The following is a 22,576-nucleotide window of genomic DNA, read 5'->3' on the forward strand; positions in this document are numbered from 1 at the left end:
CCAGTGCTCAGTAAAGTGTAGGGAGTATATTTGTGCCTGGTTGCTATAAGACAGAGGTGGGCAAACTACGGCCTGCGGGCCACATCCAGCCTGCAGGACTGTCCTGCCTGGCCCCTGAGCTCCCAGCCAGGGAGGCTAGCCCCCAGCCCCTCCCCCGCAGCCTCAGCTCGCCATGCCGCCAGTGCTCTGGGCAGCGCGGTGGCGTAGCTGGCTGCAGCCAGGTGGCGCGGCTGCAAGTCCTGCTGCTCTGAGCAGCATGGTAAAGGTGTGGGGAGCGGGGGGGTTAGATAAGGGGCAGGAACTCCTGGGGGGCAGTCAGGAGACAGGGAACAGGAGCGGTTGGATAGGCATGGGAGTCCTGGAGGGCCTGTCAGGGGGCGGGGGTGTGGATCGGGGTCAGGGCAGTAAGGACAGGGAGCAGGGACGGTTGAATAGGGGGTGAGGTTCCGGAGGGGTGGATAGGGGTCAGGACCGTCCGGGGACAGGGAGCAGCGAGGGTTGAATAAGGGGTGGGGTCCCGGGGGTGGGGCAGTTGGGGCGGGGCGTTCTGGGAGGGAGCGGTCAGGGAGCGGGGGGGTTGGACGGGTCGGAGGTTCTGAGGGGGGCAGTCAGAGGGTGGGAAGTGGGAGGGGGCGGGGGCCAGGCAGTTTGGGGAGGCACAGCCTTCTCTACCCGGCCCTCCATACCGTTTTGCAACACTGATGTGGCCCTCAAGCCAAAAATTTTGCCCACCCCCTGCTGTAAGATGTGTGTTAGGCTCATCATACCCCCTTCTCTTAACTGTGCATCCAGAATCAGGTCTCTATTGTGCTAGACACTGTAGACACATACAGAAAGACATGGTCCATAGACTGTATAATCTAAGGCCTGGCCTACCCACAGATTTGCACCAGTTAGGCTGTGTCTACACTGCCACTTTCAGCTCTAAAACTTTAGTCGTTCAGGTGTGTGAAAAAACACTCCCCTGAGCAACAAAAGTTTGAGTGCTGAAAAGCACCAGTGTAGACAGTATTTTATTGCCGGGAGCCGTGCTCCTGGCGATAAATCTACCACTGCTCGTTCAGGGTGGGGTTTTTTTTTTTTTTTTTTTTTTTTAATCACTGGGAGAGCTCTCCCCTGGTGATAAAGTGTGTGTACACTGCCCATGTCACAGAGCTGCTGCGGCCGCGCAGGAACGTGGGCAGTGTAGACATACCCTTAGCTAAGCTGATTTAGTTAAAACTGGTACAAACCCCTTTGTAGGCACTCATTTCAGTTAAAGAGTGACTTCTTTCACTGTTCCTCATCAACATAACCTAAAATATACTGGTTTAAACTGAAATCAGTGTCTACACAGACTTGCATCTGTTTAACTAAAGAAATGTTAAAATCACACACATTAAATTGGTGCAGCTCTGCTTGTAGAAAAGCCCTAAGATTCTACAGCTTCTGCAGTAATGGTCGCATAGATTATTGAAGAACTATGTTATTAAAATACCTCACTTTGCTGAACACCTTAGTAATGAGATTTTTATCTTCACAGAATTCAGAATGCAGCCTTTTCAAAATAAAGAGCAGTACATTTCTCTTTAAAAATGACAGTGAACTGAAAGAGTTGTACTCGGTTGGTACAATCAGTGCACACCACTTATTAAGCTTATGAATTTGTAACTTTGTATGTCATCAGTTAGCAGGCCCTTAAATGTGCAAAGTAGGGATATTAAGTAATTGGAACAGATCATCTCTAAAATGCAAAATGAAGTAGCTGTTTCTGTAAGCTGTATCATCAAGAATAATCATAATTCAGTAACTATCCTCACCCCAGTACCTATATTCTAGCACAGACCTAAAAGCAGGAATGTGGAAAATTAATATAAGAATGGCCAAACTAGGTCAGACCAGTGGTCCATTCAGCCCAGTATCCTGTTTCAGAGTGGCCAGCAACAGATGCTTCAGAGGAAAGTGCAAGAAACGCCACGGTGGATAATTATAGCATCCTCTGCCCATAGCAGGACCTTCTTCCAAACCAACATCATCATCACCTCCTCATCTATTAGGGATATGCTCATGTCACATTATGGTTGTTTATTTAGAAAGCAATATTAACAGCTTTCTACAATGCATAAACCCTTCTCCCTAAAAAGCCTTTAAGGATCCTCTTCACATGTTGAAACAGCAGTTAATACAGTCTTTGTTCAGTGTGACGTTGCATGATCTAGTGGACAGGGCACTAGTTTTAGCTCTGCCACTGAGCTCCTAAGGGCTAGATTCACATAAGGCCTGAGGCATTTAGCTGCCACTTTAGGCGCCTAAAATCCCAGAATCAGGCCCACTGGGATTCACAAAACTCCTGATCAGTCCTTGTCCTTGAATCCTTTAGGTACATAAAATCACACAGAGCCTACATTTCTTGCAGTAAAATTTCCCTTAGGTGCCTATGTTTCTGCCTCTGAGCGTGTGCACTGCAACCTTACACCAAGGGTCCAGCTGCCTAAGCCCCTGTGTGATTCATGACTGGGGGAAGAGAGGTGTTTGGCCACCTAACTCAGTCCTTGCCTACTGGATCAGCCCCTGATAAGTGAGTTTACCAAAAAATAGCCCAGTGGTTACGATACTCACCGGGAATGTAGGAAGACCTCCAGGTCAAGTCTCACTCCACCTGAAAGGGAGAAGAGATTTGAAGTGGGATTTGCCACTTCTCATGTGAGGGCCCTAACCACTGGCTCATTCAGTATTCTGATGTGGGGCTCCCTCAGATTCTCCCATTGAAGCTGTTCCACTTTGGACAAATTATGAGAAAATCACAGGAGAGGTGCGGAAGGAAAGAACAAAAGACTATAGCTGATGGTTGCAGCACTAGCTTAGAAAGTCGAAGACCTATAGTCCCTCTGTTCCAAATAATTTTATAGGCATCTAACTCCAAGAGAGGGGTAGTTCTGAGCACACAGTGCTTGGCTTAATGTCTCCCATTGACTACCTGACGGGAGGAGCTGCCTAGCATGCTGGCTTTTGTGAATCCCACAGTAAGGGTCCTATGTCTCCCATGCATTATAAGAAGCTAGGTGCTAACCAGGTGTTTTTTCTAGGCATGTAAAAGTTAAGCAGGGTGACACTCAGCATTGCCATGCCCAAGTTCCTTTGTGAATCTAGCCCCACGTGACCTTGTGCAAGTCACTTCTCGTTTCTGTGAATCAGTTTCCCTTCTGAATCTTTATTTGTCTTGTCCACTTGGCCTGCAAGAAATCTGGGGAATACAGTCTCTCACTATGTGTTTGGACATGCCTAGCACAATGAGTCTCCAGCTGTGGCCGCTTAGTGCTAATGCAATCCAAAAGACGGTCATAATAGGGACTGTGCTGCACTACAGGCCAGTATTGAAGCTCCCGCTATCACGGGGAGCTCAGTGCCACCACAGAGAATAGCTTGGGTGAAATCCAAGATGGAGAAGGCTTTCCTCCACATCAGTAGGGAGTGATCTTTTCTGACAAACAGCTAGAAGATGGCCACATCTATCTCATTACGATATCCAGAAAGGACGTACTCTGGCTGCAGAGAAATCCATCGTTCGTGCAAAGTCAGAGAGGACAGGCTATATGTGGATAATCCACACAGGAGCGAAGGGAAATGAAATCTAGCCCTGACCCTCCGCCAAGAGCTGCTGCTACAACCCGCTTTTGCTCAACCAGACTCTTGGGCAATCCTTTTTTATATTCCATTGGTTTGTTGCTCACATCTTTGGCTCTTCCCCAACCAGCCAATTCCTTTCCCTGTCCACTCTGCGATAAAGAAATTACGGCACATCTTTGTGGCAAGATCCCCTATAAGATGTCTCTACAGCATATATCTTCAGGTAAAATGTCTTGCTCCAGCTATCAAATGGAATAACCTAAATTTGTATAGTAGGTCAAACTAACTCAGGCTAAAACTACATAAGTCACAGTTACATTTGTGCTGGAAAGCCAGGCTCACAACAGTTAATCCAAGATTTTAGAGTCCCAATCAAAGCAATAGGGACTGCTGCATTTTATGGCACATACTGTATGTTAGTAGAATGTTAGTGGTATATCTAATGGCATGTATTATGTCTTGGTATGGGACATATCCAGGTTTTTGGTTGTGATACGCCATTAAGGCTGAACATGTTGTGAAAACCACTTTCAGAGATAGGACCAGCCATGAAGCCCCCTTCCTTCACCTCCTCCAGAACCATGCCAGAGCATGTCTTTCCACTCTATGGCAATACATCTATCTGCCTCTCAACACCAAGTAATATGGGCACCATCTGCATGGCTGATTATTTTTATGTTGGCATTGGTCTTAAATCTATAATGGTGCAGAGAGCATGGAACAAAGGCATAGTTAGCATGGAGGGGCAATGGGAAAGAGGGAGGATGAGCCACTTGCACCGACAAGAGGAATGAGGGGAAAGGGGGGATGGAACTAACAAGATGAATGTTTAACATTGTGACCCAAGGACCTCTTGATGCTAGCTGGCAGAAGGGTGCAATAGGGTTACAGGGATCCTCTGTGTCTGGTATTTACATACTAGTTCCCTCAAAGAGTGTTATGTAAGATCTCTACTGAAAGCCTGTGTCACACTGGTCATCATAGTCTTTGTGAAGTGTATGTGCAAATAATATGTAAGGAGGTGTGTGTGTGTAGGAAATTATATTCCTTTAAATCCTTGAAGATAAAGACAAGTCACCTAGCAGTGATGTGCCTCAAGACAGATTGCTGTACTATATAATTTCTTCTTTAAATTGAGTCTGGTCTTGCAGGTAACTATTTTAAATATCTCCAATTTAATCTACATACTTGACCATTATTAGTCATGGCATCGTAAGATTACAATTTCTAAGCCCAATTTCTACATTAGTGTACATTTGATTTCAAACAAGGTAGTTGATGTGATCCTCTATCACAATAATTCATTTGATACAAACTTGACCGATATTTACAGTTAATCCTTTCCTTATAATCTTGAAAAAACCTAGGTAATCTGTTGCTAAGCTTTCTGTTACAGGAAAATTTTATTTAAAATATATCATCTTCAATTACATTGGTTACCTTCATAAACTCTAGAAAGTTGATATTCTAATTTTAAATCATATAAATACAACTGAAGCTCTGTATTACTTATACGGTATCCTCTTTGAGACTTTTGAATTTTGAACTAAATGTATATTTCTAAGTGTTTCCAGACTTCTCTGTTTGCAAACTTTTGCAACATGATTCTATTTCTTGCAGATATGGCAGGTTTGACCATACGTTGGACATTGTCTAGGTTTGTGCCTCTTTCCATAACTAGAACATTCTTTCATATGCTCATACATTTTAACTATAAGACTTTCACTCTGTTTTCCTCCCTAGACTTGTTCTTTACTTTTTCTTATTAAGTCTGTATTCACATCTATTTCTTTCTGAAATGTGCAATCATTGTTGATTAAGTTCAGCAGTTTGGCAAATTCTTGATTTAGATCAAGCTCTTCTAACAGGCTTTTTCTTACATTGATACCTTTTATACCCATCTATATGTGTCTCTCTCTTCCTCTGTCTTGTCTAATTAGATTGAAAGCTCCCTGAGGCAAAGACTATGTCTTCATTATGTTTTATACAGTGCTTATAGCACTTTTGGGTGCTTATTAACAAATTATCATAGTTTTGTTAGCAAGAGACCTCTCATGGATCACCTTCCCCTCTCTACTCACGACACAACTTGGTTCCCAAAATATTTAATTATGAGACCTGGAACCACCTTGAGATATATGTGCCAAAATTAGAACTGATCAAATCATATTAATTAGATAATTTATTCAAAATTGCTGACATTTTAAATAAAATACTAAAAAAATTATATTTTTCTATTATTTACTAAGTCCCAGTCAAAATTCATGCATCCAGCCATCATCCTGGTGGCTCCAGATCTCCTGTGGCTACTGTGTAATATTAGTAATTCCCTGTAAAGTCTGGAAAATATTTTCACTTGCATTTGCTTTGTGTTAAGCCAATATAAGGGAAAAGGATTGCACTTAGTACTGTATTATGCTAAAAATGTCCTGTTCTCTTCAAATCATACACTTCCCCCCTCCTTTGTTCCATTTGCTCTAGCATCAGAGTAAAACCACTCTTTAGAGAGAGAGAGAGAATCCCCTATGCTCGCTTATTTGTTACAGACAAAACTATAAGTAACTTATTTGAGATTTGCTGGAGATCTTATGGTGTAATTTGACCTGAAGGTATTATATTTTCTATCATCAATATAATCCATGCGCATAACTCCCCTTCACATCAATGTATGTTCCTGTCACGGTTCCTCCCCCACTCTGAACTCTAGGTTACAGATGTGGGGACCTGCATGAAAAACCTCCTAAGCTTATCTTTACCAGCTTAGGTCAAAACTTCCCCAAGGTACAAAATATTACCCCCGTTATCCTTGGACTGGCCGCTACCACCACCAACTAATACTGGTTACTGGGGAAGAGCTGTTTGGACGCGTCCTTCCCCCCAAAATACTTCCCAAAACCTTGCACCCCACTTCCTGGACAAGGTTTGGTAAAAAGCCTCACCAATTTGCCTAGGTGACTACAGACCCAGACCCTTGGATCTTAAGAACAATGAACAATCCTCCCAACACTTGCACTCCCCCTTTCCTGGGAAATGTTGGATAAAAAGCCTCACCAATTTGCATAGGTGACCACAGACCCAAACCCTTGGATCTGAAAATAATGAAAAAGCATTCAGTGTTTTACAAGAAGACTTTTAATAAAAAATAGAAGTAAATAGAAATAAAGAAATCCCCCGTGTAAAATCAGGATGGTAGATATCTTACAGGGTAATTAGATTCAAAAACATAGAGAACCCCTCTAGGCAAAACCTTAAGTTACAAAAAAGATACACAGACAGAAATAGTTATTCTATTCAGCACAATTCTTTTCTCAGCCATTTAAAGAAATCATAATCTAACACATACCTAGCTAGATTACTTACTAAAAGTTCTAAGACTCCATTCCTGTTCTGTCCCCGGCCAAGACTACAGACAGACACAGAGCCCTTTGTTTCTCTCCCTCCTCCCAGCTTTTGAAAGTATCTTGTCTCCTCATTGGTCATTTTGGTCAGGTGCCAGCGAGGTTACCTTTAGCTTCTTAACCCTTTACAGGTGAGAGGAGCTTTCCCCTGGCCAGGAGGGATTTCAAAGGGGTTTACCCTTCCCTTTATATTTATGACAGTTCCATAATATGGATTGAGAGAAGTATTCCTTTGTATGTTGGAAGCAACAATACACAGATAAATACACACACAACAACGAAAGACTGTATCTCAAAGAAAGCTTCTACAGAATCCTGACACAAAAGGGAAGTAACTTCATTAGAAACTTTAGTACTCATTCAGGAAGAAGACAGAGTTAAAACCCTCAAATATTTCTGAAAAATATATTTAGCTGAAGCCAATCATTCTTCCCCTCAGTATAAGCCTTACATTTTGCTGAAATACATTCTTCAGGCCTCTTTCTAAATATGCTGAAGTGTCACTGTCCATAATTTCATGACTGCATATTAGGAAACCACGTACAAATCTTTTTTGGGCATGTCTACATGGTGCCTTAGGATGCACCAGAAAGGATGTAAATTCTAATGTGCACCAGCGCGTTGCACACTAAATGGCCCATGTGAATCCTGCTGGCATGCACTAAAAATTCCCTAGTGCACATTAGCGTAATTCTGAATGAAATGGGACTACATTAACGTGCACGTGGGAACCTTTAGTTCAGGCATAATTTGATAAGAGTTGGCTGAACCTCTAAAAGTTGTCACCCAAACCCCCATCTGCGTCCCTGTTTTTATTTTCATTTTCTGTTCTTTCTGTTAGATGCAAACAAAATTGCCCCCTGCCAATTCTGCTCCTTCCTACTCATCCAGTACATAGTACAAGTGATCCTGAAAATAGCCATTTTTCATGTGGGCATTATTGTCTTCCTGAAGAATAAGCTAACCTTACTTGGGTGGGGAAATAGAACCCAGTATTTTTGATATTCACTTATTCAAATCAGTCTGATTCACAAGAAAGGTGTTGTTTGGGCTGCGTGACTGTATAGGCCAAAGGTCTGTCAGTCTGACATTTTCTCATGCATTTCAGCTTGATCAGGTCAGTACACTTGACTGTGCAAGTGCTAGATTCAAATGCATGACTTGCCACATCCCAGTGATTGAAAGAGGGGAGGTGCTTTATTTTCTTTAAATTTGACCTTTGCAAAAAATGTGCCAATTTGTCAATAAATAGCTACTCCTAACTCATTGTCTTTTATACTTTTCTCCATGGAAATGATTATCTGATACAATGAAACAAAACCAGCTAAGTGGGACCAATCTGTTCTGAATAATCCAGGGGAGTCCCTCACAAAAGTACACAATTGAGTCCTTCACAAAAGTACAGCCATAACACACAGATGAAGAGTTGAGGTAAGCTTTACATTCTCAAAGTCCTCTAGCAAAGATCTAATATTGTGCTTTTACTTTTCACATAGCCAACTTCTGAACATCATGTGGTAGGAGAGTGAGGTACATATAGAAAATTTTACGTCCTTGTAGTGAAAGACTATATTTTTAAACTTAAAAGAAAAAGGAGTTCAATACTGAAAGTTGTAAAATATAGGAAATTAAATATATTATTTTCCCTAATTTAATATAATTTAGACCTAGTGCTGCGAAAATAGCAGTTGATTACAAGAGAAGAGCCATGATATATATTGTAAATGAAATAGTTACATTTATTCCACCAATAACAAGCAAAGCAGATCTAGGCAGACTCTATATATAATCTGCTTCTTAGCTAAGGAAGCCCTCCATTCAGAACTACTCACATGATTTGGAAGTTTAGTTTAAATAATCTCAGTAAAGTTTGGATATTTTCATTTGATTAATTTGTCATTTATTACATTATTAATCAGTATTAGGGTGGCGAACAGCCCTCTCCCATTAAAGCCAATGGCAAAATTGCCATCAGCTTCAAAATCAAGCTCTAAAAACGGAATGTTTCAAGTATTTTTGGAACCATCTAAGAGTCAACAAATAACTAACAGCTTCAGATTTGTTTTAGGTCAAAATTGGGACTGAGAATTGAAAAACTGATGTTTTCTGCTTCTTATGTTTTTACATTTTCTAGTATGGCTCAGTAAATTCTAAAGACCCATGTTTAATATATGACTATTAGGAAATGCTTGACTGGACTCTCCACCAAAAAGGATGGGGATAAAAGGTCTAGACTCATTCTGAGTTCCACAGGCCACACAACTGAGTAGAGCAGAATTGTAATAATCTCAGCTCCTGCTGAAATGCAACATTTCTGTGGGGAGCACAGTTGGGACTCTGGGCTTACCCACAGCCCCCAAGTGTTTGTTAACTGTGTCACACAATGAGAGTTAGGACTGTACAAAAGGCATTTTACCTAGCCAGATTCAGGTTCAGGTTTCTGTGCAGCAGTGGCTGACATCACAAACATCTAAAGCTGAGCAATGTCCTGAATTCCTTACACTTCCATGAGCATTACTGAGATCAGCCACTGTAGCAGGAGAAATACAGAACTTGGGAATGGCTGATGAGTAAAAGAGGAAATGATTTTTAGTAGCTGATTTTTAAGAAGCTTTATATTATGATAACCAAAGCTTTGGTTGTTTATCTTAAAATAGAGCCCAAATCACCATGAGCAACAAAACGTTATTAGAAACAATAAAAGCCAGCTGGTCTTCTCTTCAGGAAGGCTGCTGCACTGGGGTGTCACAGCACAATGTTATGATGTGATGACATTTTGCTAGCATGAAGATATCCTGGGGATGTTTCTAGGCCACGAAAGGTTCAGAGGTCAGATTCTCAGCTGGTGTAAGGCACTGTAAATTGGGAGAGGAGCAGCAGAACTGCCACTGAATAGAACAAAAAGAAATATTGGGATAGGTCGCTAGAGCAGACTTCCCACTGTGAAATATTTATGACCTATTGTTTTTGTCATGAGTCAAGTCATGAGAAGGTTGCACCACAAGAACAAGCATATGTGTGAACTGTTTACATACAAATTAGCAGTAGAGCACAACTGTAATTGCTAAAACACTAGAAGTATAACAACTGTCTGTACAAAACAGTCCCTTGTAACCTTGAGGCATCACAACCGGACATAAATGCTATAGAATTATTTTAACTTTAAAAGCTTTGATATACACATTCTCCCTAGTGCACAAAGTTGTTCCCTATAATGACATGATAGCCAATAAAAAAGTAATAGCTTTGTGCCTTTGTGCATACTGGTGAATTACATATTACAAGAAATGAGTGAGATTTAAGGCTTACAATGTTTGAGCCTCAGTTTACTGTAGGAAAGAAAACACTGATGCTGGTTGCCTTGACAACACTGGGTAGCTGCACCAGAAATCAAAGGAAAATGCAGGACCTTCTGCTATGTCAAGGACTGAAACGTATCCAGCAAATTAGGTTAAAAGAAAACGAATCCCACAGCAAGTCAGTGTTACCAGACCTACACAATATTAGCTATCACTTCTGATCATGGACCTTGTTATAAAGATAATGAAAAGGCCAGGTGGTTTCTACATTACAGCTCAGAGCAATAGGAAGAAAACAGCAAGGGATACAGTAGTGACCGCTCAAAAGTTTCCTTTTTTCTTAGGAGATACTGCAAGTCAATTCAGGTTCTGAGAGAATCTCTTCTAGTGGGAGGAGTGTTTAGTAATGGACTAGCTTGATTTCACAGCAGGAGCTCACACCGCTCTCTCTGCAGGGAATATCACTTTCAGCAGTGAATACCACATGGCATGTTCTTAAATAATGAGCGTAAATAGGAATGATCAAAGTGAAGCTATCTTTTAAACAAAAAGAAATCAACATCTTTCAGCATATTTTGCCTTTATTTCAATTATTATATCACCCAATAAAGATTTATTCTCAGATCATCACATCTTGAATGAATCCCTCCAGTAAAATACCATTTCTGTTCTCAGACAGATTCACTTCCTAAAGGTTATTCCTTCTCTGGCTTTCTACTGACCACACAATTTCAAGGCTCCATCACAAAGAAAACATTTTTGCTAATGAAACCTAAATCATTCTCCTCTAACTCTGTGCCCCATGTAAAGGGCTGGCTTGAAACCATATGAGAAGAATGTATTATATAGAATACAAAGATTTGGAGGACAGTCATAATGTCACTTTGATATGCTAGATTCTGCACTGTTTCCTGCCTCTATAGAGTCTATGGGTAAGATGAAAAAGAGGACTTGTGGCACCTTAGAGACTAACCAATTTATTTGAGCATAAGCTTTCGTGAGCTACAGCTCACTTCATCGGATGCTGTAGCTCACGAAAGCTTATGCTCAAATAAATTGGTTAGTCTCTAAGGTGCCACAAGTACTCCTTTTCTTTTTGCGAATACAGACTAACACAGCTGCTACTCTGAAACCTATGGGTAAGATGAGACTGCAAATTTTGCCAAACACCTGGAGCAAAATTGTTGTACCCATGAAGGTGAAACAACACAAGGAGTAGTGTGAGAATCTTTCCCTAAGTGTTCGTGGAATGGACTCAGTGAGAGAGACTGGATTATTATTATTAGCAAACACAACATACTGTATACAAAATCTGTAACAGAGTTTTGCCTTAAGATATTTTGAGGGAGCTCATTTGTGACCGGAATTATGGCTTTTTATTCTTGCCTCTTATAGAGAAAAATACTAAGTAGATCTTAATCAGTCACCAGCCCCTTCTCTAGGACCCAACAAGCCCTGCTGCAGACAAGGGTAATAATTTGTTACCTATTGCATTAAAACGGAATATCTGCGTTTTGACCCAATAGTGAAACTCTGTGTTGAATAACTTAATTCTCCACTAACCTGCCTCAACCACTGAGTCACTCACTAATCTACCCCGTCGGTTCACTGGGAGGACAGCAGTGACTTTAAATTCTTCTTTGGAGAGTCTTGAATGTGAGCTAACCCATTTAAATGAGTTGATTTCTTCTATATATTTTATTATTCTTATTATGGGTTGAAGTTATCATCTGGGGAGAGACCTTATCTTCTTCTGTCCCAGTACGGGTATCAGTGGGCTACCTAAGGTAATCCCATGGAGTCCACTGATATATGAAAATCAGTAGCCCAAGGAGAACTGTCTAATAGTAATGCTTGATTTGGTATACAATATTAGTATATAAACAAACACAGGCTGCAAAACTAGTGAATGCTTGGAAGAGCTACATCCACAATCTCCAATGGATAAACAAAAACGATCACATTTGTTTGAATATTAATAGTTCTAGACTTGCATTTAATTTGTTAATATGAGTAATGACAGAATTGTCATTCAATTTAAGAAAACCCAGAAACATGCCTTACGTTTTGTAAGGAGGATCATCCTGTAACTTCTATTACCCTTCCAAATAGAAATAAAATGCTGCCTGAATTATTGCATAAACAAAGTTGATAAATTCATTTTTAATGGTTAATGGTAATTACACTTCCTAAATACAGTAAAAGCTTTGTTATCTGGCATGTTCAGGGAATCGGGGGGTTCCAGTAAGTAAAAATTTCCAGTTAACTAAGAGGGAGGGAGTTTGGGTGCAGGAGGGGGCTTGGGGCAGGGAGTTGGGGAGAGGGAGGGGGTGCAGGGTGCCGGATCTCGGCGGCGACCTGTCCCTGCTGCTCCTAGGCAGAGGCATAACAGGCAGCTCTGTATGCTGCTCCTGCCCCGCTGTGAGCACTGGCTCTGCAGCTTTCATTGGCTGAGAACTGCAGCCAATAGGAGCTGCAGGGGCAGCGCCTGTGGGAGGAGGCAGCAGGAAGAGCCGCCTAGCCGCACCTCCACCTAGGAGCAGCAGGGACATGTCACCGCTTGTGGGGAGCTGCTCCAGATGAGCGTTGCCCAGATCCAGCACCCTGAACCCCCTCCCGCCCAAATTCTCTCCCAGAGCCTGTGCCCCACACCCCTTCCCACACTCTCAACCCCTTGTGTCCTTCCATCAGCCTAAGAGCAGTAGGGACATGTTGCTGCTTCTGGGGTGCCATGCAGAGCCAGGTAGGGAGCCTGCCTGGCCCGCACCAACTGGACTATAAACCGGGCTTTCAATGAAGATCAGAAATGCCAGTTTATAGAGTTTTCCGGTTGGTAAAGTGCTGGATAACACAGATTTTACTGTAAATGATTATTTAAAAAGTTTCCAAAGCTAAATCAAAACCAGGAGAGAAAGAAAGTCATATTTGATGCTACAGAATAATCAGTTGGGATAATACATTAAGGGAAAATATCTCATCAGAGAGCAAAAAACTTTAACTAGACAGCAAGATTTAAATATGAGAAGTAATTTGAAATATAATCACAGTGAGAGGCTTTGGGGAAAATCTCCATTTGAAGATATATCTCTGTGTTATGCACATTTTAATTTGATGCTTTCATCCATTCCATATGGATTATTGTAATATGTTGATTCAGTTTATGTTTTTTACTATGCTTCACGCTTCAAATATTGGATTGAGTATATCTGAACTGTAGCTGCTACTTTACCAAGATTCCATCCTTTTTAAAGGAGAATTGAGTTTCTCAAGGGTGGAGCTGTGTAACCTGATAGACTTCAGTAAGGAACACTAAAACAGGTTAATTCTCTCTCTTTAATCCTCAACATGATAAAAAAAGGTGAGTTCCTAAATGGGAAACTGAGGGATACAAAGTGGAGATGCTGAATGGAAAATCATCAAGTGAAACAAAAATTGCCTTATAAATTTAAGCAGATATAATGCACATCAGTGGAAATAAACCTGACTAGAAAGAAATAAACCTGACTAGTATTTCAAACTTAACCACCTCTAGGATTCTATAGGTTACTTCAATATAAATGACCAAAATGACAAATCTAAGTTTTATTTTATAGCATATGAGGCCTAGAAGAGACTGGGATAGGCAAACTGGTATAAATTGGCATATGGCCTTTGATTTCAATGGGACTATCAAGTTTGCATCAACTGAGAATCTGGCCCATGGTCCCGTCTGACTCAGACATAACTCTACTGAAAATCCCCCAAGGTAAGTGCCAATCTGACCTAGGGGGAAATTAATTCCTGACCACACATACAATGATCAGTTAGCCCCTGAGCATGTGACCAAGAACCAGCCAGCCAAGCACCTGAGAGAGAGAATTTTCAGTGCCACCTCAGAGCCCTGACCCTCCCCATCCTATGTGCCATCTCTAGCTGTGACCATCCCTCATTCTTCAGAGGAAGGAGATTAAAAGAAACCCAACAGAATACACTGGGGGAGGGAAGGGGGAGATAAAATCCATTCCTGACCCCTGGAGATGGCTAGATGAAATACCAAAGTATGAGCTTTTAGGACATATGACATAAACCAAAAGTGAACTCCAACACTGTTGAGCCTTGTCTCCCCTTACCACCACAAGCAAGCCCATCATACAATCACACTCATAAATTTGTCCAGCTCTCTTAAAACTAAATAAATTGTTTTCCCTCACAACTCCTATAGGGAGACTGTTCCAGAATCTCATCCTTCTGATGGTTAGAAACCTTCTTCTAATTGTCAGCCTGAATTTGTTTGTGGCTAGTTTATATCTAGTTTTGCTTGTGCCAGCATTCTCCGTGAACTTTAATAGCTCTTCACCCTCCCTGCTATTTACCCAACTGATGCATTTATAGAGAGCAATCATATCCCCTCTCAGATGCCTTTTTGCTAGACTAAACAAGCCAAGCTCTTCCAGTCTCCTCTCTTAACACAGACCCTCCTTATCATCCAATAAGCTGTTCGCTGTACCTCTTTCATTTTGAATTCACCTTTCTTGAACACAGGTAATGAAACTGTACACAGTATTCCAAATTAAGTCTTACCAGTGCCTTGTTCAATAGGATTAATACTGCTCTCTACTGGAAATGACTCACCTGATACATCCTAGGATGGCATTTGCCTTTTTCACAAGTGTTTGACCTTGAACTTTGTACTATTGAATTTCATCCCATTTCTGTCATGGGAGTCTTCAAGGTCATCCAGCTCTTCCTGCATAATATTCTGATCTTCCTCTGTACTGACAATGCGCCCCAACTTTGTATCAGCAGCAAATTTTATTAGCACACTCCTGTTTGTGGCAAGGTAATGAACAATTATATTGAATAAGATTGGTCCCGAGGAGGAGGAGGAGGAGCTCCACTAGCAATCTCCGTCTAGTCAATAATTCACTTTTTAGCACAAGCTATTGCTTCCTCCCCTTGAGCCAGTTCCTTGTCCACCTTATAATGCTTGTACTGATCCCCTTCTTTCCTAATTTAACAAATAATTTCCCACATGGTACCATGTCAAATGCTTTACTGAAGTTCAAGTACTTAAATGTGAGTTTATCACACAACCTTAGACTGTGTTGTAAACAACATTAATGGCACATGGACGTCTGAGGCATAAACCCTCTGAATAAATATGGTACTTCACCAGTCAAGTTAAAGCAATGTTCTTTTAATGCCATTCCTGTTTCATGGTATCGTAGGAATAGAAATGTAGATAAACTGTAAATAGGTTCAGTTCCGATCCTTACAAGCCTGGCATTTGAAATGTTCCAAAGATGCTATTATGAAAACAATTGTAATGGAACATACTTGAATCAAGAGCCAAACCTCCATAGTCTGGTGTCAACCAGGGGTTTGTGAGAATTAGTGGCAAGACTGGTAATAGAATATTGAGCCTTTCACCTTTAGATTGCCACTTCAAATCTAGCCCTAATGGAAGTAGTGAAAATAACTGTTTTAAGCTGACAGGTGTTTGGTGGGGTTAGTAGAGCTGGTGGAATACTTTAAAAAAGCGGATTCATTAATAATGTTTTATTAAACTTGTGTAGTTCAGTTTACTATGACTCATAGACTCACATTATTCATTGTTTGTGAATCCAGTTTCATGCATTTTAGCACATAATGTTTATTCATACGAGAAGCTGGTTCTTCATTATTCACTATTCCCCTATTCAACAAGCTTTAGTCATCCAACAGGGAGCAGAAACAATATTTAGGTGACTGACCACACACTGTGAATAGTAAAGAGCCAAAGAGAACAGCTGTCAAATAATCCATATGCTGAACATTATTCATCAAAACTATTCAGCAAATACTTACAAAGAACAAATACATTCAAAGAAAAATGAAGATGGAGTCATGAATTGCTTCCTAGTCAAAAAAAGGCTAAATTCTTAAGACTATTATAGATACTGAATAGTCCAGCTCTAATAATTAGTTCTCAGATTGTTGTCCATGGAGTTCCTAGGGTTTGCAGAGCCCTTATTAGGGATGAGCAGAACAAAATGTTTTTCAAAAACAAGAAAAGAGGGTTTTATAGCATGTCTTCACCTCTATGGCACTCTCTTGCTCCTGGATATGGCATTGCAGGGGATTTTACTTCTAGTGCCCTTGGTGGCCACTTTCTCAGCCACACTAGGCCTGCTTTCTCTGGGTCTTCTGTGGCCAATTAGACCTCGTCAAAGGCTTTCTGAAAGTACAAGTACATCATACCCGCTGGATTGTCCTTGTCCACATGCTTGTTGATACCGTGAAAGAATTCTAATAGATTGGTGAGGCATCATGTCCCTTTACAAAAGCCATGTTGACTCTACCCCAACATATCGTGTTTAGCTATGTGTCTGATAATTCTGTTCTTTACTATAGTTTCAATCAATTTCCTTGGTACTGAAGTTAGGTTTACCAGCCTGTAATTGCCAGAATTGCCTTTGGAGCCTTATTTAAAATTGGCATTACACTACCTATCCTCCAGTGATCTGGTACGATGGCTGATTTAAGAGATAGGTTACATACCACAGTTAGTCATGGGAGTCAGCTAACAGTATCCATGAAACAGCATCTCTCTCAGCTAACTGTTCAGTGCCTCATATGCCATCTACTGTGTTCTTGCTGGTCCATTCATCAGTAGAGCTCACTTTTATTTCACCTTATTGGACTGTGTATATCAAACCCCTACCCTACCAGTGGGCCTGATTTTGCCTGGCTTTGAGCACTTCTCTCATCTGCACCTACCACTGTACTGTCTTTCAAGTATTCTCAGGTCCCATGAAATCAATGACTAAGTCACCAGTGGACATAACATACAGTAGGGATTGGATGTAAGTGTGATCTACTGGAAGCTGATGGCACTCAGCAACACTTTGCAAGAGATGATCAAACCCTCATTTGCATGGCTGCAAGACTGAGTCATAAGGATCTGATCCTAAAAGTTGCTAAGCACCTCAGTTTCCAAAGGGAGCTCAACCCAAGATCAGGTTACAATCATGGCTCAGAGTTCTAGGTCATCACAAAACCTGTCAAATAATTGCCTTCTCTTCTCAGTTGCTGAAAATTTCCTTGTGTGCACCTCAGAAATCTACCATTTTGCTGGCACTTCTATGCTTTATAATTTGCCTTCCTTAGTGAAGTTCAACAGCTCCGTAGAGCAAGAGGCTGTGTGGGGATCTGGGGGAGCTGACAGTGGCCTGACAGGCTGTGGAATCTGTTAAAATCACATGGAGGTTTGCAATAGAAGGTACCTGAATAGCTGAGAGCCAAGATCCACTAAGCAGAGGGCAGTAGTGTACATGGAGAAAGATGGTCTGGAAAAGATGGGTCTATAGCTGGCTTGGAAAGGGACGGTCACCAAGGAAGCTCTGGAGACCAGTGAGGGGTTGGGGGTGGGAAATCTTTCATATTATGAGTGGTTTTACAATCAAAGCCATATTGTTTTCCTCTTTACAAGGAAAGCTTTAATAGGTTATTTGCGAATACCATGGCTTTTTCAATATTAATAAAACTTCTATGATGAATTAGACAGGAATATGTAAATTGCTTTTCTATACATTTTGCATTGTCATCATTGTATTTTTAACTAATTCCTTTATGTCTTGATGCATTTACAGTCGATTCAGGCACTACTGAACCAGTCAGTGAAGGAATCAAAGTTTCCACAAACTGCCTGTTATACACCAACTTTTCTCAACATTTCTTAATCCACATTTTCTCAAGCCTGGAAGTAACTATTTCCTATTTTCTACCCTCATTCACTAGTGATGAGTATTCTCATTTTTTAAAAATGTTGTTTAGTTTGCTATTTTACTCCAAAATGAAACTGCACTACAAATGTACAGTTGAGCCACAGGCTACTGTACTTCATGGTAACGCACTTTTAGGCTATGTACACACTCCAGCTTAAGTCGGTATAAGTTGTGTTGCTCAGAGGTGTGAACAAACCACGCCCCGAGCGACGGAAGTTACAGTGACCTAAGCGCTGGTATGGGCAGCGCTGTGTCAGAGGGTTCTCCCACCAACATAGCTACCGTCACTCACAGGGGCTGGAATACTTAAGTCAGCGGGAGAGCTCTCTCCCGTCGGCTTAGAGCAGCTGCACCATTGTAAGCTCTTCACCATAGCCAGCCGCAGCCTTATTCTGAACTACCCTGGAACACATACTTGCTTTCTCTCCCACATCACCCGTTTTTAAAATATATACCTTTCTACACATGGACAGATCCAGAGTTATGGGATAGCCCTATAGAATTTAATAGGGATAACATCAATGGTATAGAAATGTAAATGTAAAAGATTACAGAATTTAATTAATAGAGAATGATAAGTTTTTCTGAACCATCCTATAAATTGTATAGCAGGGCTATAATTTTCTATTCAATTCTATAAGATGGTTGAAAAAGCCTAGAGAAAGATTATCATTTTCAATAGGACTTAGTCATAAGAGCAGGCTCAGCTAGACTGCATGGATAAAGATAGGTAGTCTCTGCGGCCCTCTCCTCCATTAAATATGAAGGTAGCTGTGGCTAGACGTTCTAGAATGCTACAGATCATATTTAACCTGAAGATGCCTCTCCTTGGCTACCCTTGCTATAAAAGTCACTCTCTGACCAGTTGTAGACAGGAAATAATTGTTTTGGGGATTCCCAATGAAGTGACTAATCCTGCTATCACTGAGATCAGTTGCAGAACTCCCATCCATTTGAATGGGATCAGGATTGCAGTACGTGGGTAGGCAATGCTCTGGCATAGAAAGGGGGGCCTCCATCTGATGCCTTTGAAGGGCTGAGTGGGATTACTGAACAATTTAGAACATCACTGGGACAGGTTAGGACATCTGAATCCACCAAGTTCATGTAGATTGTGTTACTGCCACAACTATCAATGCATATGAACATTCATATGGCTGATCTCTTTGTGATCTCTCTTCCCATTCTAGTTTTGCTTTTGCAACAACATACAAAATAGCTTCTTCATGACTGTATGGTGTATCTTAACATGTAAACAAATGTAAACAGTTAGGGATGGTATATCAGTGATATTATATCAAAAGGATATAATACTCAGGATTCCATTAATGCAAGTAATATAGATAATTTAAAGAACTTCTCAGTATTGTTTCAAAGAAATTCTCAGTAATTTTGGTATGTTGAAGTATTTAGCAGAGAGAAGAATTAACCAGAGAAGACCAGCAAGAAACAGGAGAAAAGGGATATTTCTGAGCCCAAATTACAATATAAAACTCAAACTTTTGTCACTGATTTGAGTGGGAGAACTGGGTCCATATAGTAATACACTGGGTCCATACTGTACATACAATATTGGTAAGTTATGAATTTGGGGGGGAAGACTGGTTGGTATCTTTTAATATTGCTAAAATAAATTGGGCTTGGAATGCTTCTTTGAGTGGAAAATAACTACTTTCTAAAAAACAGGGACAATCCTTGGCATGTACAAAATCAGAGATATTCCCAAGAACTGGTGATGACTGAGAGTCAGGGGGACATGACTAAAGATGAATAAAGTGTTTGCCATTCAATGAAGAAAGTTAGACTTACACGAATGTGGTTTTGTGTAACCACTCTAAATCTGCCAGTATTCCATATGATTTTCAGAATGAAAGAAGAATTCTGAATGAGAGTTACCTGCTCAGATGTCCGTAGTAATGTTAGTTTTTCATTTCTTTTCATCATGGAAGCTGTAACTTGTATTTCTTGGGCTTTCCACACACCCCGTTTAAATGTAAAGTGGAATTAGGCAGCTTATTTGTTTAAATAACATGCTCTCAGGGTATTCACCTGGGAAACATGTCAATTTTTACTTGTAATTTTGGCAGTTACTTTGGCGACTGAAGTATTGAAACCTATGTTGAAAAGGGAGTGAGCAATTTGTACAGATCATGCCAGAGGGTGTGACTAAAGATATTTAAGTACTCCATCAGATAAAATTTGCATATTAATAAAATTATAAATAATCAGTAATAACTTATTTAGATGTGCTCAATTCTCAGATCCCAGGTTGAGTTTGCAGGGCTGGCAGTTTAAAATAAAGTATTCCTTCTCTGTAACATCACCACCTGTGATAAAGCATTTGCAGATCAAATTAAGCCTTCCATGACACCTGCACAGCCCCAGTGCTTTTTATTAGCTGGTATAATTGATTGGAACTTGCAAAACAATTTCTGTGAATGAGACACAGGAAGGCATAGCATCCGGCTCACTCTCTCCAGGCTCTGTTAACAAGAGTAAAAAGCAGTATCTTTTTTCACCGAAGTGGCTCTGAATACAGGGAACAGGTCGGTTGAGTCAGATGTTATTTTTACATAATCACTTTTCAGAAAACCTCACATGAAAATTAAAGTTTAGCTTTAAATTAGATGCTGGCTCTAGTGAAACTCCAACCACAAAGATAAAACTTCAGTAAGACACAATGATGTACTGGGAGAGGAGGGAAGAGAATCACAAGAGAAAAAAAAGGATATTTCCCTTTTGCAAAAAAATTAACCTCTTCACCGTCTGTATACTGACATTAAACAGACTTTTAAAAGATTCATCCAAGAATATTTATCCTCAAACTGCATACACTTGACTTCCTAGATACCAAATTAGTTAATGTAACCTAATATACCTAATATACATTTATGCATCTAGAAGCATTATTTGGGATACCTCCAGTTTCCATCTCTGCACAAGCATCTGAATAAATCTCAATCAAAAATGATGGGCTTGATGGAGGAATTGCTGGGTGATATTCTAAGGCCTATATTATGCAAGAGATCAGATTAGATTATCGTGGAGTCCCTTCTGGTTTTGTAATATGTACATACCAATATAACACCAAAGCTAAGGAAGAAAAATCTAAACAGCAGAATATATCATAAGAGACAATATTACTGTGTGTGTGTTCTAAGGCCATGAAACTCATTGGACCAGAACCACAGCTGCTGTAAATTGACCAGCTTCTGTGGAGTAGAGCATCACCCCATTGTGTTTATTGCAACAGTAAATCAAATGACATTTGGGAAATGTAAACGTATCTTAAATATGTCAGCAGGTTGTGCAGCCATCTCATCCTTTCAACACTTGAATGTAATTAAATTACTAATATCGTACCTTCCGGAGAGGTTTGAGCTTGGTCTCCATTATAAAGTCATATTTGCAGAGTTCACAACAGCGCGTGTCTGAGCTTTTAATCCACTGGTGCAGGCAGGCCTGATGAACAAAGCGCAGGGTCCCTGTACAGCGACATGGTGTGATGAGAGGGCTTTCATCATCTCCCTCACAGTGACAGATCCTGACAGGGAGGACAGCAACAGATAGTAAGGGAGCCTTCCAAGGAGCAAAGCAAAAACACTGGTTTATTTACACTGCTTTTCATTCTCAGACTTGACATTCATAAGACTCAAGGTATATGACCTTCTAGATTAGAGCTCAGAAATACATTCCTCATTCCTTTCTGACACTTTGAATTTGCTGTGTGATCTAGAGATGAATCAGTAGAAATTATACTCATCCCCCCTCCCTTTGTATGACAAAACCTTTAGGGCCTAGTTCTGTCACCCAAACTCATGCTGAGCAGTACCTCACTCTGTGAGTAGTCCCAGTGATATACTCTGCAAGAGTGACAGACTCAGACCCCAAGTTAAACAGGCAAAGTATGAAAGGTATAGAAAGCCTACCCTGATAATGGCCCAAGGGATAAGGGAGACAGACTTGTGGATATCTTTAGCGTTCATACACTCCCCTTGGGAGAGGTTGAGAGGGGACTGGAAGAGTCACAGCCCTGTCTGTTCTCCTTTCGTCTCTGCCCCTTTTGAGGGAGGTAGCTGCACTATCTGGAAGCACAAAGAATACAACAGCAGCCAGCCTGGCTATGTCTACACTGCTGCTGGGAGCGAGCTTCCTAGCCAAGACAGACGAATTCATGCTAGTGGAGCTTAAGCTAGCATGCTAAAAATAGCAGGATAGAAACTACAGCTCCAGCAGAGACTTGGATAGCTACCTGAGCTCACACTCAGAGCACTGAGTGAGCTTGGGAGTCCAAGCTGCTATTTTTAGCACACTACCTCAAGCACCACTAGCTTGAATCTGTCTGCCCACACTGGGAGGCTCCTTCCCAGCTGCACTGTAGATGTATCCCTTGAGGGTGTTGTGTGTGCACCCTGTGGGGGCTGGCCACAGTCTCATTTCTAGCTGGTAATGGGATAAAGAGCTTTTTTCACATTTGGATCTCTGTTTCAAATGTTTTGGAGTCAGTAGTGTCCTAAAGGTACTATTA

At 40.9% G+C, this 22,576-nt stretch overlaps 1 protein-coding gene across 2 annotated transcripts in view; it reads right to left on the reverse strand.

Annotated features, from left to right (window-relative positions):
• MARCHF1 (membrane associated ring-CH-type finger 1) overlaps positions 1-22,576 on the reverse strand; it is a 270,963-nt gene that overhangs the window by 16,345 nt on the left and 232,042 nt on the right. For both annotated transcript variants that reach the window (XM_073341532.2, XM_078852497.1), the window contains one exon: positions 21,412-21,592. In XM_073341532.2, coding sequence (XP_073197633.1) covers positions 21,412-21,592 — 181 coding nt within the window. The remainder of the gene's footprint in view (positions 1-21,411; positions 21,593-22,576) is intronic.

The sequence above is a fragment of the Lepidochelys kempii genome, chromosome 4 (assembly GCF_965140285.1).
Source record: "Lepidochelys kempii isolate rLepKem1 chromosome 4, rLepKem1.hap1, whole genome shotgun sequence".
Taxonomy (NCBI): Eukaryota; Metazoa; Chordata; order Testudines; family Cheloniidae; genus Lepidochelys; species Lepidochelys kempii.